The 15,037-nt window shown below is 51.3% G+C and overlaps 1 protein-coding gene across 9 annotated transcripts in view; it reads right to left on the bottom strand.

Moving 5' to 3' along the window:
* Positions 1 to 2,034: 2,034 nt before the first annotated feature.
* PACS2 (phosphofurin acidic cluster sorting protein 2) overlaps positions 2,035 to 15,037 on the bottom strand; it is a 78,039-nt gene continuing 65,036 nt past the window's right edge. For all 9 annotated transcript variants that reach the window (XM_048312310.1, XM_048312314.1, XM_048312311.1 and 6 more), the window contains 5 exons: positions 14,734 to 14,776; positions 13,433 to 13,568; positions 9,840 to 10,066; positions 7,682 to 7,795; positions 2,035 to 6,760 (listed from right to left, as the gene is read on the bottom strand). In XM_048312310.1, the coding sequence (XP_048168267.1) occupies positions 6,642 to 6,760; positions 7,682 to 7,795; positions 9,840 to 10,066; positions 13,433 to 13,568; positions 14,734 to 14,776 (639 nt within the window). In that variant the 3' untranslated portion in view covers positions 2,035 to 6,641. The remainder of the gene's footprint in view (positions 6,761 to 7,681; positions 7,796 to 9,839; positions 10,067 to 13,432; positions 13,569 to 14,733; positions 14,777 to 15,037) is intronic.

Genomic DNA, 15,037 nt, shown 5'->3' with positions numbered 1-15,037 from the left:
GTGAGGAAAACACTTCTAGGGGTGAAAATCGGTCAGCCAAAAAAGGTCAGTGCACCGGGGAGCACCACCGTGATATTTCCTCCTTCCCGAGCCATCCAGGGAAGCGCGTGCCGGCACAGGCGCCGGGCACACCGCGGGACACGAGGGCTGGCTCTCCCCAGGCTGCTGCTGCAACCGTTCTGCCGAGCTGAAAATAATCCAGTAGGACACAGAAAAATTATCCAGAACAAATATTTACAAATCCCATCCCAGCGCCCTTGGTAGTTGCACATGAAGAAGCAGACGGTCACACAGCGATGACTGCTTTTTCCAGACGCTAAACCGTGTTTTAAACGATAGCAACAAAAACGTGTCGGAACTTCCCTGCTGTTCCTCTTCCAGGTTAAGCAACCGCTGTGGTCAGGGCCAGGGCGTTGTGCAGTGGGAGGGAGGTGAGCCGGAGCTGGCGGACACAGCCTGGGAAGTAGCAAGCTCTTGCAATGCCCCATCTCCCACCACCAAACCCCATTCCCATGGGTGCCACCGACTCCCACCATGCAAACCCAGACCTCCCAGAAGGCTTTTGGTGCATCTTGGCAGGGCATCACTTGCGTTTGACACCTCTCCCATGGCAGTGAGGGTGCACATGATCTGAGAAAGGCCCAGACATGCAAAAGAAAGATGCCAGTGCTTTGAGAGCCTACTCCTAGGTTGCCTGGCAGAAATTGGTCTGTCCCAGTGGATGAGGGAAGCTCTCTGGGCCCATTGCATGCAACCTGGTACACCCCAGCCCCAAGTCATTCTTTCTCCTCTCTTCCAGGCAACAGGACAGTGTGCCAAGGGCACTTGGCTTGGTGCACTCCCTGCTGATGTGGGGCTGGTCCTCTGCTTCCCCCACCAGCACATGAGCCTCCCCACCACCCCAGTCCCCTGCACTCACTCCCTCATTCACGTGCTGAGACAAGTTCCTCCATGGGCTCTAAAAGGCGATGCTCAGAATGTGCCTCTTTCATACAGCCAGGCCATCAGTGCAAGTTTACAGCTGAACCCGTGCAGACAATACACAGCCAAAACACAGCCTTCACATGTTTGTCTCCCCCAGCTCTCCCATGGTGCACCCCCATTTCACCACCGGCCAGATCCTCTCCATGGCTTTTGGTGCTGTTTCTGCACTCTGGGGTACTGAGTTTGCCCTCTCCTGAGCTACCCCCCCTTCCTCCTGCCTGGAATGATCCAGTGCCTGCTCTGTGCCACCATGTGTGGGTCTTGTGTCCCCTCTTCCAGAAAGGGCTTGGGCCATAAATGCATCTGCACCTGGACAAACCATGCAGAGGATCTTTGCTCCACCAGCTGCCACCCCTCCACCCCTCACCCTTGGGTCAGGAGAGCACAAGGATGCAGGCTGATCCAGCACAGCATTCCCATTTCTGCCTCCAGCATCCTGTATCCTAGGGACCATGGCCATGGGCCCATTTCTCAACATTTCTTCTTCACCTTCCTGCTTCAAACCAACTGCTTAGCTCTCCTCTTTCCTTCATCTCTCCACCTTCTGACTCCCCAGCACCAAGCCCAGGTGCTTGGAATCTCACACATCCCTGTCGCTGTACCATGGTCCTCCCAGGAGCACACACAGCTTCAGGCTACTACAGCCTCAATCTTCCCCCCGAGAGGCCCCCCTTGGTACCCCAACACTACCGTGTCCATCCAACGCAGCCCCCAGATCAGAAACAGGCACCAGCCTTGTCCCTTCTTGCTGTGCAGAGGTGAGGACTGAGTGCTGGAGAGGGCTGTCAGATCCAGGAGTGCTGCAGGAGGTGAGCAGGTCCTTCTGGGAAAGGATGCAGCCGAAAGAACAGCAGGGCTGCAAAAACTACAGGAGGACTGGATGCTGGGAAGGACGTACCAATCTACCAGCTCTGCCCTGGAAGTGGCAGCTGGATAAATAACACAAGAGAACCCCCAGAGCAGAAAGCCATGCTGCTGTTTCCTGCTGGAGACAACTGCCCCAGTCATGCCAGAGCAGCGCCTGCTGAGAGACGACTCAGGGAACAGGTGTGTGCTTTCATGTCCAGTTTTATTAGTGTTGCATTAGTACCATAAAATAGTTGACGAGGTCGAGCACGTTGCAGTTTGTTCCAAAAAAAAGGCTATTTACATTTAATCTGTCTTCATAAAAAACAACCCTAGAACCCAAACAATACAACAATGAAACAGATGGACAACTCGGGAATCTACAAAGTGGTAACATCCCCTCACACGCTGCAGTCCGGACAAGCCTGGTGACACGCAGCCCCAGAATTCAGGCGCCTACCCACGGCTGGGGCACGTCCGCAGCCGGGCAGGCAATGCTCTGGCCACTGTCCAGCCAAGACTCCAACCAGCAGCTGACTGGATGTGACCCCAGAACAGTGCTCTTCCTTAAGGAAACCAGCGACCTGCTGCTTTGCAAGTTGGCACGTCCCCTTCTGCCCCAGTCTGTCCCAAAGCACCAGAGTGATCCTTCTGCAGGAGCCGGCCCTGCCAGGAACATCTCCCATGAGAACACCACTGAAGAGGCTCCAGGAAACCTCCAAGAGATGCTGCTGCTCATTTCTGGCCTTCTCCTGCCAGGTTAAGCCCAGAGGGAGTGCCACACTAAAATGCCACTACTCAAATATCTGCCGAGATCAAGACCCCCCCTCAGATGAAGGGGACAGAGACACTGCATCCAACCTAACTTCAAGAAAGCTCCAGGTCCACAAGCCCTTTACAGCTGCATGGCAGGACTGTCCTAATCCCAGTTTCCCAATCCCTCAGCACACCAAGCAACAGGAAAAGACCACTGGTTCTGCTGCCTCTTGCCATGATTTTCCTCTCAGCCTTGGAGATTCCAGGTGCAACATCCTCTGCCCTGACTCTCCAGTGCTCCCGCCAGCACACGCTGCTGGTAAGAAACACAACTGGGCCTTTATTGCAACCACAGGTTAAGCACAGGGCAGTGTGGTCCCTGGCTGAGTTTGATGATGGAAAGCAAACAGGCACACCTCCTCAGCCCCAGAAACCTCCCAGCCACCTACCCCCGCCCTCTCTGCAGGATAAAGCCACAAGCTTTATCTAGTGTTCTAATTAAAGCAGTAAAACATAGCCAAAGAGACCATGGTTGTCCCCAAACTCATGTGTAATTAAGGAGGACTCTGCAGTTACCGCTGTGATGTAAACGGTGACAATTGAACTGGATGGGAACCGCAGCACTGAGCTAAAACAGCCACACGAGGTGTCCCCAACGTCAGCAGTGCCACAGGAGAGCTAGCCCTGATTGAGCTCTGGCAGGGCTGAAGCCCAGCCTTTGTCTCCAGGAAACTCAAGCCAGAGGACCAGGAAGCACTCAAGGTGCAACACGATGCCACAAAACCCTTCCATCTTTCATCTGCTCTCCAGAGCTGCTAAACTAGGTCAGCGTCGTGCGGCTCAGCACAGAGCCAGCCGGCTCCCCAAAGCTCACCTCCGAGCCAGGCGGGGGCCCTGCCCAACAGCAGCTGGAAAAGAAACCAGCTGCTCTGAGAAGCCACAGCCAGAGGGGCAGGAGACTGGCTGTGGGGAGCTGGGGTGAGCTCTGGGACACAGAGAAAGGGACACACCAGGGGACACCACCTTCAAAGCACCTCCTGGCCGGAGATCCACTCAGGTGCTGCCCACCCCAGCCCCTGCCTTTGCTGTGAGACCACGCAGCTCCAAAGCAAGCCCGACTTTCGGCTGAGTTTCGTCATTTGAGATGTACCTTCCCCGCCCAAATTCTCCAGAGCTGAACACAGAGCAGTGCTGTCTCTGCTCTAAACCATCCTTCTGCACTCACTGACGTGGCCACAATCACCCCACCCCAGAGGCTGGCACAGCTCTGCAGGCATGGGCCCACTGCTGCCCCAGAAGCTCTTCCTGGTCCCACAGTGAGGATCCCTCAGGTCCGTAGAGCTCACTCCCACCTTCCCAGTTGGGAAAGTGGGAGGCCTGAGATCAGTCACTCACTCATGTCACCAGGTCTAAAGCCCCTTCCCAAAACAGTCTGAGCCACGTGCTTTGACACTCATTTTTTTAGAGACAGAAACCTGTTTCTACTCCAGACAGGGAAAGAAACAGCTGCACAAAGTGGCTCCACAGGAGAAACAACAGAGGCACAACAACCTGATCAGAGCTGTGCCACCAAATTTGTATGCCAGCCCTTGCCTCCAGGGCCCTGAAACACCACAGCCACCCCCTGGGCACACAGCTGCCCACAGGCAGGCCCAGCCTGCTACTGCTGGACTCCCTCTGGGATAACAAGGCTGAGAAGCCGGGATGTTTTCTTGCACAGAAGACGCATTTCAGAGCAACAACAGCTTTCCACAGGGGAGAAATCAAGCCCTCAGGTGTACTGAGAGTTTCCTGATGAATTTGCTTGTATAAAGTTAGAACAAAACACAAACCAACATGAAATGCAACGAGCAGAAGTGTTTCTCTCACACATACACACACACACACAGAGTACAGCAGGGCAACACACATTTGATAGGCAGGACTCTGGAAACCCTGTCCTAGCTACCAGGTTTATTCTTTACAGTAGGTTGAAATACAAAGAGGAGCACAGTGATGGTTCTCCCCTGACCCCCCAGTAAACAAAGTTATTGCAGTCGGTCAGTCCACCCCACCTCTGCAGCAGCACCACCAAGAGCTGCCCAGGCTGCACATGGTTCTGCACTGGTTCCCAGTGCTGGAACCCAGCCCAATCACCCTTGTCACACCAGCGTGAGACTCAAGGAAGAAATCACACACTGACTAATCTCCTTTACAAAGCTTTTTTTTTTTTTTGATGCAACAGCCTTGATAAAGATGTAATGTGCTTATACACCCTCTCCCACGCTGCTGCTGCTAGGCAACGCTATACAGTCCCAGAGCATCAGCTCAGGTCACCCAAAAACACCAACGGAGGGACACGACAACACCCCAACTACAGCCCAGCTTCTGCCACAGCCAGGAGCCAGCACAGGGCAGGCAGGAAGGAACAGAGTATTGCAGCTAGACAGTGTGTCCTGCCCAGCAGCATGCCACCAGGCCTGGGACAGTGTCCTCCTCCCCCGCATGGTTTGAAGGGAATACCCAGTCCCTGGCCAAGCAAGCTGCCCTTGTGCTAGGAAAGGGTTTCATGACATCAGTTGGTGAAGCAGCCCGAGCTGCAACAGGCACTAGATCCACCTCAGAACCTCTCTGCTAGCAGAGCACACCACCACTACCTGCCCAACAGAACCCGGGTGGTCCCTATGCAGAGTGGGACCTGCCATGCAGTGCAAAGCGGGTTCCCCAAGCCTTTAAAAACCCAAGGGTAAGGGATCAGGTAAAAAAAAAGAAAATAAAGTTCAAAAGCATCACTGCCCTCAGAAAGTCCCTTCTGGAAATGCTCATAGAGCCTGGCTGCCCATAAGGGGGGGACCCGAAAGGGCCCATCAGAAATTTCAGTCCCTTACTCTGAAATGCCAGAGATGTCTGTTCTTCCACATGGCAACAACACTCTGCTCCCCATGTCCCACCCACCACCTGACAGAGCAGCCCATGCCACCTCAGGTGTACAGTGTGACAGATGGGCAGGAAGGCAGCTGGACATGCAGAGAGCCTGGCTGGCTCCCAGTCCAGCCCCTACAGTAATGCTTCACTCCACAGACAACGGCTCATCTTCCTGGGTTTGTGTTTTCTTTTTGGCAAATTAATTTTTTTCCTGTTATTTTTTGTTTTTATTTTTATCTTTTTTTTTAGAAAGCATTAAAAAAATCTGCAGCTGTTAAAAAAAATCCTTTCCCTTCCAAGGCTGGACGAGGTTTTATTGACAGGTAAATAATCAGTGTGAGTATGTAAATAGCAGCGACCCCACTGACGTGGTGCCCCTCAGCAGCACAGCCAGCTGGGGAACACAGAGACTGGCTCGGTTTGGTCATTGTCAAAGACCCAGGACACGGGAGTTTCCTTACACTTAGTGTTTCCCTAATTCCTGTTCCTGCCCAGCCCTCCTCAGGCATCCCTTCAGCATGAACACCTGCCTGTCCCTGTGGCAGGCTCCGTGCTCCGAGGGGGATCTCCTCTCCAGATCTTCCTAACTCTGCAAGTGGCTTGTTTTCCAAACCGGACAGTTGAACTCCCTCCAGACTCACTGATCTCTCATCCTTTGGCAGCAGGAAGAAAGACTGGCCATCCTTTTTTCCTAGAAATACAGAGGGAGGGGGCCAAACGCACTGTAATGCACACAATCTTCTGCAAAATCCGCTCGAGCTGATCCACGGCTCCCCCAGCCCACTCACACCAATGAGGTCTCAGGTTAATAAGCAGTGCAGTTACTCAGCTATCTGCTTGTAAGTGGTAGGTGTTCTTGGGCAGGTTGCCTGCTCCTGCCAACTCCCCCACGACTTCATGTTGTCAGCACATCTATATTTAAGACTGGTTTGTTTTTTGTTGGGTTTTTTTTGCCTTTGTTTAAAGGGGTTTCCTTCCTTTGTAGTAAACTTAAGAATTAATAGAAAAAAGTAATTCAAAAGTAATCCAAGCACATCTGTAATTAATTCTGCAGGAGAGGGCAGAGCGACGCGAGTCAGAGTTGGCACGCAGTTCCTGGCTCCTGGTGTGCAGTCCCCGGGACAGGCAGAAGGTCCCTGCACCGAGCACAGCTAGAAGTTAGATTTGGAGTGTCCAAATATGCAGATGGGAAAGTGCTTGACATGAGAGGACCACTGTGCTGCCAGCTGAAAGAACTTGACGTCGTTCCACTCCACCCCATCGATCAGGACTGCAGGGGAGGGTAAAAAGAGAGGAGAGTTAGAAAACACCGAGGGAGAGCAGCCAACCTGAGGCAGCTTTGCCAGAAGTCTCCCTGCAGAGGGAGGCCTGGCCACACTCAGCTGCTCTGCCCCACCCAGCCGCACACACCGGGGAAAAAGGCTTGGGAGCACACCAGCTTTATGGAGAACAACTCAGATTGCTGTTCCAGCATCGCTCACTGATGACACCAGAGCTCCCCACACTGCTGATTTCAGCTTCACCTGATCCGACTTCTCAGGTTTCCTAAGCACACTTCATTTTTGGTTTTGGGCAAACGCACTCTTACAGAGATGGACATCAGTCTCTCCTCGCTGGCACTCTAACCAGGACATCCATGTCTCCTAAAGAGGTGACACATGTTCTGTGAGCACCCCTCATGCTTGCCAGTCTCACAGGGACCGGGCCAGGATTAAGGAGATGACCCAAGCAAGATCCCTCTGCTGGGGATTATTAACTGAATAGGCTACAAGCTCCACTGACAGATGCTTCAGGTCTGCCTACAAGATGCATATATGGCTCCTGCTGTGGCATGAGCATGTGCCAGTGTCCTGCCCAGAGAACAGCCACAATGTCACCACCCACCACCAATCACCACTTGCACCAGCTGTGCAAGAGAAACAGAAAATGACAGAGAGGGGAATGGAGCCCTGTCCAACCCTTGTCCTCATCCAGAGCACTGAGTCAGAGCTAGCTAAAGATTTTCCTATACCCCAGGCCTATTAAAGCATTCCCCCATGCTGGACACACCAAAGCCCATTCCCCAGGAATATCCCCATCATGCTGGCTCCAGGGCACAGGGCAGGACACCAGGTCAGACCTTTGCCTGGAGGACAATCACAGCATGTGAGCCTTGCCCCAGCACCCAAAGGGATGCAAGCACTGCACTTACCACGCAGCATGTTCTGCTGATGTTTTGCTGTGCAAATCAACCTGCTGATTCCTTCAATACACTGGCTCTTTGACTCAACTTCCTTGTCCTTTGTTTTCTTGGGCAAAAACATCACTGGAAGAAAATCAAACCAGCACACAGTGAATCTATGCCACACACTGACACTTGTTTTGAGTTTTTGCATTTAAACATTCATGCCAGAAAGCTCTTACTTCTAAGATCCCCCCTTTTTGGCAAGAGTCTGTCAGTGCTGAGCACCATCACTGATGCACATGAGCATCTTAGCCCTAAGTGTCTCTATGTGAAGCATTCCCAGCTCATAATCCTGACCCCAAAGGGCACCTTCAGGTAACTCCTGCTCGGTTGGGACACCATGCAGGAAAAACATCTGTATCTGCAGCGCCAGGTCTGCAGCACTGACTGTGGCCCAACACAGCCTGGGCTGCACAGACACCTGGAGAGCAGGAGGGACTACAAAATGGGGGCAGCCAGTGGATAGGGAAGGCATAAGGAGAATTAAAAAAGGGTCCAGTACCCCAAGAACTGTCCAAATGCATGAGCAAAGATGTACAAGCTGGTTCCACAAAAGCTGGTGGTGTTGAACATCCCCGCTGCAGGCTGGGCCACCCCCAGGGAAGAACATTTGGAGTGTCTCAGGACTGCTTCTCCCAATGACACGACACTTACAGAGGGTGTCACCAGGGGTGGCAGCTCCAGTACCAGCAGGGCCACAGCTGTGCTGGCCTGGGAGTGACTTGGCTGCAGGGTTATGCACCCGTGTCCTGCAGTCCAGGAGGCTCTGTCAGCCTTCTCTGAGAGTCCACCAGGAGTGACTCTCAGGCCGACAGGCAGAGGATGCTGTGAAGGACAACTACTGGCAGCTAATATGTAAGTGCAGAACTGCCTTGCTGCTTCCTTGAAAATACTTTGCTTCAGAGCTGTTCTCAATTTCTAAAATGTTTCACATTACCAAGGCCAGAAGCAAATATAAAATCACTGACAATGTTTAAAATGTCATTTTTTTTTAGTTTGTTTAGAGAAGATAAAGCCACGAGTTTAAGAGCAGGAGAGTATTTAACTTCTACTTGCTTTTGACCTGTGCAGCATTCTGTACAAAAGCATAAGAATTATAAAATCATGGAATTGCTGAGGTTGGAAAAGATCTCCAGGGTCATCGAATCGAACTGCTAATCTAACACTGCCAACTGCACCACTAAACCATGTCCCCAACTGCCACATCTACCTCCAAGCATGTAGTGATGGTGGCTTCACTACTGCCCTGGCAGCCTGTTTTAGGGCTTCACAACACTTCTTGTGAAGAAATTTTTCCTAATAGCTGATCTAAATCTCCCCTGGCAAACCTTGAGGCTACTTCCTCATGTCCTGTCCCTCATTACCTGGGAGAAGAGACTGACTCCCACCTTGCTAAAACCTCCTTTCAGGCAGTGGTAGAGAGTGATAAGGTCACCCTGAGCCTCCTTTTCTCTGGGCTAAACACCCTCAGCTGCTCTTCCCAGGACTTTGCTCCAGGTTCTGCATCACCCCACTGGCTCTAGTGTGGGGATGGGTGCAGGAGGAGAGCAGGAGGTCCTAGACTCCAATTAAGGGGGTACTCCTGTTTTCTCATCTCACAGGGATCTGTGATACTTGCTGGGATATTTTTTTTCCCCTTACATGCCTTTTATTATTCTCTGTGGATCTTTTGAGCTAAAGGCGCATAGGATGGGGATATCATCCCAGAAAGTACAGCTATCCCCAGTTTCCAGCACACTGCTAGAAAGGAGGGGCCCATTTACCCTCACTGGTGGTTGGGGCACAAACTGCCTCTTATCTAATCCAAGATCTCAAAACAGCACCAGCAGGCTCCCAAGGAGCACAGGGAAGCTGTCCAGAGCATGGCCTTCTGCATGTGCTTGCTCTGTCCCCACCTTTGTTCCTTTGTGCTATACCATCGTAGCTGTTCAGCCATCAGGATGAACACATCCCCTTTCTACCTCACAGAGAGGAACCACCCTTTCAAACCCTATCACTTTATGCAGTCACTTCTCATCAACTGATTAGAATTTTGGGGATAAAAATAGGACCAAGGGGCTATAATCCAGCACTGACAAGTCAGGAAGCTCTGGCGCAGCAGGACAGGGACAGAAGGACACCTTACCTTTTTTGTTCTTTTCTTTTGTCACGACAGTCATAGACATGGTTGGTGTGGTGGCAATCTCACCACTGGCAGGCAGCCTGCTGACCTGGAGGGACCGGAAAGTGCATTTCAGTGTGTTTTTGGTAGTGGAAGGGTCCTTCTTCTCCGGGTCTCTCTTTCTGTCCACAGGTGGAGCTGCAATCCAGTAATCCACCTGCAGGCCCATCAACTCAGCACCGAGGCCCTGGCTGGAAAACAAGAGAAGGAGGTAATTTCTGCACACCTCTCAGCAGAGTTTTGTCAGAGTGGCTGCTATTCCTAGTCAGAGGATAAACAGCTGGCTCTTTGGGAAATCAGGAAGTGACATTTCATAGTGAGACTCAGCAATTACAGAAGCCCAAGAAGTCGCCCCTTAGAGATGCAGCCTGAGTCCCCTTGCACAGTGGCATCAGCTTGGCAGCACAGAACCTCAGTGAGCCAAGACAAGCTGACCTGCAGCACAGTCATGAGGCAAGCAGTGGGAAAGGGAGCACACAAGCACTTCCCTTAGATGGTGCTGAGTTCCGTGACACAGCAGCAAAGGCAGCTCCTGAGGTGGTCCAGATTACTTCATCTTTGAGTGGGGAAAAGAGGCCATAAGCACCTTGCTGCTGCCTCCTGAGCACTGATGAGTGACTCTGTCCAGGCACAGCCCTGCCAAAACCAACTCTCAACTGAGGTGAACAAAGACTTGGCAGGTCCTTGAACATCAGGCACTCAGTTCCCAAGCTCCCTGACTTGCTTCCATCTCCTGTGTTCATGAGCTCTTCCTGCCACCAGCTGCTTCCCTTCCAGCTCAGATGCTCCACCCGGTCAAAGAGGACCTCTGCTCACCCCAGCTCCCTGTAACAGAGTTGGCATAAGGCAATTGCCTCCCCCCAAGCCTTGCCACTTGCTGGGGAATTCCACTGTTGGAAGAATGTTCTGCCAGCCCTATGATGTTTGCTAAACAACAGCAGATTTCAGGATATGATCTGTTGTTGAAAACTCCTGTGCATCATGTGGTAGCAGCCGTGCATCACCAAAACATGCTGCCAGCCTTTCTTGAGCCAGAAAAGGTAAGATGAGCAGCTTGGGAAATTCCAGCCCCTTCCTGCCCCTGCCTCTCACTGCTAACCCTGAGGGGAGCAGGGGTTCATCATTCAGCAGACCTACAAGTGACAGCCTATACTTCTTCCTACACAGTGACATCAGTGTTGAATAATACACAAGTACCAGACAAAAACCTAAATTTATCTACCAGTCTGTGTCCCCAATTTGAGAAACGGCAGTTGTTAAGGAAGATAAATCTGTGATCCTGAATGAAATATGCATCCCTCTGCACCACCTGTCTAGTAAGAAACTCAAGGTAAAGCAAGGACGTCCCATCATTACAGTCCTCTCAGCAAATCCTTTCATTTTCTTTGCCATTTATTCAGCTAAAAGTCAGACTGCAAAGCAGAGTTCATCTTTGATGACCAAAACCAGGTTTTTGGTTCTCAGGGCAATATTCAGAAGTGAGATTCTTTAAGGATGATGCTTTGGAGATGCTGCTTTGAGTTTTAAGGCTCCTTTGCATCACATTTCTCAACTCAGTCATAAAGACAATGCATCCTAATGTTCACTAGGGCCAGGCAAGATTTTCTGTTCCATTCCAGTTAAACACGTGGCTTAATCATTCAGTTTGTGTCACCCTCCACCCCCTGTGCTGTCACTTACAGATCAGGGGAGATGGAACAATGTTGAACCTACACTTCCTCATTTCTTGATGATTTTACCACACAATATGAAACCAAAAAGTACCAGATTCCTAGAGCTGGGGTGTCAGCTTCAGATTTATCACATCGATGGCTCTCAACTTTTAATACCCTACACTCTTGGGGGCACCAGTTCCCGAACCACTTCCACCTTTGGAAAGCCCATACACAAAGCTCACACACAAGAATGTGTGTGACATCTGTGGCTGCACAGCCTCCAGCTCTCTGCACTGCCAGCCAGCTGCTGCTGCAACAGCCTGGGGCACACAGGGCTCTCCTGCCATCAAACCACAGGGACACAACAGGAGGGGCCTGGGGAGCCGGGCCCCTGGCACAGGTGAACACGAACATCTAGTCACTAACAAGTCACTAACATCTCCCAGTGCTGGGCACCTAAACTGGGACTTTCACATCTCCACTTCCTCTTGGTAAAAGGGAACTCTTAAGCCAGTTTAAGAAGTCAGAGGTTAAAGGTCCCTGCAGGGCACTGTGGAGTGGGCACAAAAGGTCCCCATTCTGTCTCCAACAGGAACAGTAGGGGATGCTACTTAAGGAGAGTACATAAGCCCAGCCTCAGAGCATGCCCTTGGACTTCCCAGCCTGACAATCACAGGATTAGGGATGCTAGAGGGGACATCCCTGAAGCATCCTTTAATATCCATTAATGGATCTGCTGTCCATGAATTTGTCTGACCCCTCTTTGATCTGCTGATGCTGCTGCCACAGAAGCAGCAGAGGAAGACATGGTCCCTCCCTTCCGTTCTCCCTTTTAACTGACCTCTTGCAGTGTCACTGTGTGTGCCCAGGTCTTGTGACACAGACTTCAGAGAATCCCAGAATTGTTAGGATTGGAAGAGACCTCTGGAGATGATCCAGTCCAACCGCCCTGCCAAGGCAGGGTCACCCGGAGCAGGTGACACAGGAACGCATCCAGGTGGGTTTGGAATGTCTCCAGAGAGGGAGACTCCACATCCTCCCTGGGCACTTGTTCCAGTGCTCTGCCACCCTCAACAAACACAAAACCCCCTGACTTTGCAAAACTTGAGTGGCTTATCTCTTTCCTCTCCACTCCTAAACTCCAGAATCCAAATGCTTCTGGTCGCCCCTTCTCATCAGAGTGCTGCTACGTTCCCTTAAAAGTTACGGGAAGCTGACGAAATCAAGGGGAACTTCGCCAAATGCTTCTGAGTACCAAAACTGCACACAAAGTGTTAGACAGCTACACCAACGTTTTGTGCAGCAACAAAATGAAGAGGCCTGGCCAGGGCAAGTCTTACTGGCAGCTTTCTAAGGGTTTCCTCCCTTCAACCCTAAAAATTTCAGCTAAACCAGGGCTTAATATTACCTCTAGGTGCAGTCTCCTTGCTGTTCAGATGTGCTTTCAGGCACACATGTGAATGGGAACTGCAGTTCCACCATGCCACCTTACAACTGCCAGCATTACCCTCACAGAGAAAGTCACCAGCTCCTTCAAAAGTCACTCTGACTCATTTGGCCATTAAAAACATAAGAATCATGAGGGATTAGTCTGGCACCCACGTGTATTAAGTCAGTAATTTTTTTGAATACATATAGTCCCAATAGAATCCTGCCCTTGAGACATGCAGCCTTCCTACTAAGTGTAAAATCCAATCCCCCCTGCCCTCCCCAGCTCCTTGTCGGCCTTAGCAAGGACACAGTCACTCCAGAGGCAAAAGAGGTGAAGGGGGAAGGTGACAACTCCAAATGTTTGCTAGGGATGAAGAGAGAACTATGGGTTTTTCTCTGGAGGAGTTCTCTGCCATGTGTATGCCAGATAAGCCAGCCAAGGGAGCTGTAAGGAGACAAAACATGGTTTACCTTGGGGACGAGAAGCTGCCTGTAACAGACGGTGAGGAAGGGGGCGTGGGGGAGGCTTCTTTCACAGCAGGAGACACAGAAGGCGGGGTGGAAGAAAGGACAACGGAGCTTGAGGGAGCCGCGTCATCAGAGTCACCTTAAAGAAAGGAAGTCATACTGTTTGTCTGGGTTTGTCTCACGGCACAGAACACTGGGATGAAGCTCAATCTCCTTGTCCCTACTCCTCCTGCACAGGTTTTGCTCAGGTTCAATCCAGAGGTCAGCTGGCCCATCAGTTCTGACTGTCTCCATGCTTCTGAAGGGCTTTATGTGTCTGGGTAAGAGGCAGGCACAGACATTCACACTCCTCTGGATTCCTCATTTGGCATCTGCTCTCTAGGGGTTTGCTCCCAGCTGATTTTGAGCCTCCTGCACAGCCACAGCCCAGCCCATTGATCTCCTACAGGGAATCTCCCCGTGCAACCACTGCAGGGCAGCACCACTCTTGGAATCCAGTACCTGTGGGCTGATCACAGGGATCTCCCCATTCAATCTGCCTCCACCCTCCAAAATCAAGGTTTCATCCCCTTCACGTTGGCCCTTCAGGATGGTGGGAGCAGTGTGGCAGCAAGGAGTGACCCACAGAAGGGCTGCCTCCATGCACAAACCTATGTGTGACCCAGGCCACAAGAATCTGGGTATGACAGTGAAACAATACAAGAAACAGTCCCAACACAAGGAAAACAATATTCCTGTGCATATGGAAGGAGGAAAAAATAAGTTCACGTTGACAAAATAGCACTACCCCACGTCTGCATATGTAAGCAGACAGTATCCTGTATATCAGCCTTGCACTCCCCCACTAAAAAAAAAATGGGTCTAAAACTTTGCCCACCCTAAAGCTCCCAGGCACTGAGATCAATTTTACTCAGCAACTGAGCCCAGTGTAGGGAGACAGGCATGAACTTCTGATGAACTGGCTGCTCAGCTTGAAGCAGGAACCTTCAACTACTGTAACAGTGAATCCACCCTACTGACAATACACATTAGAAAAATGGTGTTTGCACAAATGTGAGAGTAGAGCTTCCTTAGATGAAGGTGTGGGAATTTCACCTGGCCTGAAGCACCATGTAAAGTAACAAGAAAAAGGGCCTCTCCCAAGAGAGGGCTCTCTTTCTGCAGACAAGCCACTGGGAGCTAATAAAATCCAATTCCACCTCACAGAGCTCCAAGGCATCAGCAATGGACAAGTCTGTTCAGCCTGTGAAGTCAGGCTCCCACCGGCTGTATGACACAGAAAGCACACACAAGATGTTCCTTACCTGATGTTGCAGAAGATTGTTCCACTATTCCAACCTTCACCACCTAAAGGGAGCAAAACAGAAGAGCTCTGTCAAACAAGAGCCCCCTGAACTTCAGGAGCCCAAACCCCAGAATTAAGTTCATCTCTGAAGGCTCCATGACACTGTCCCTGCAGTCAGAGTAGTTAAGGAGTCTTCTAAGAGCCAGGCAGGTCCTGGCAATGTCCAGCCATGCAGTGCCAGCTCACAGCCCTTCCCTGACCTACTCAAAGGGCAGCACTGACAGCACAAAGGACAGACCCTACAGTGCTGTTACAGACCTGCC

This window comes from Corvus hawaiiensis, chromosome 9 (genome assembly GCF_020740725.1).
Source record: "Corvus hawaiiensis isolate bCorHaw1 chromosome 9, bCorHaw1.pri.cur, whole genome shotgun sequence".
Taxonomy (NCBI): domain Eukaryota; kingdom Metazoa; phylum Chordata; class Aves; order Passeriformes; family Corvidae; genus Corvus; species Corvus hawaiiensis.
This window is presented reverse-complemented; position numbering and strand designations above follow the sequence as displayed.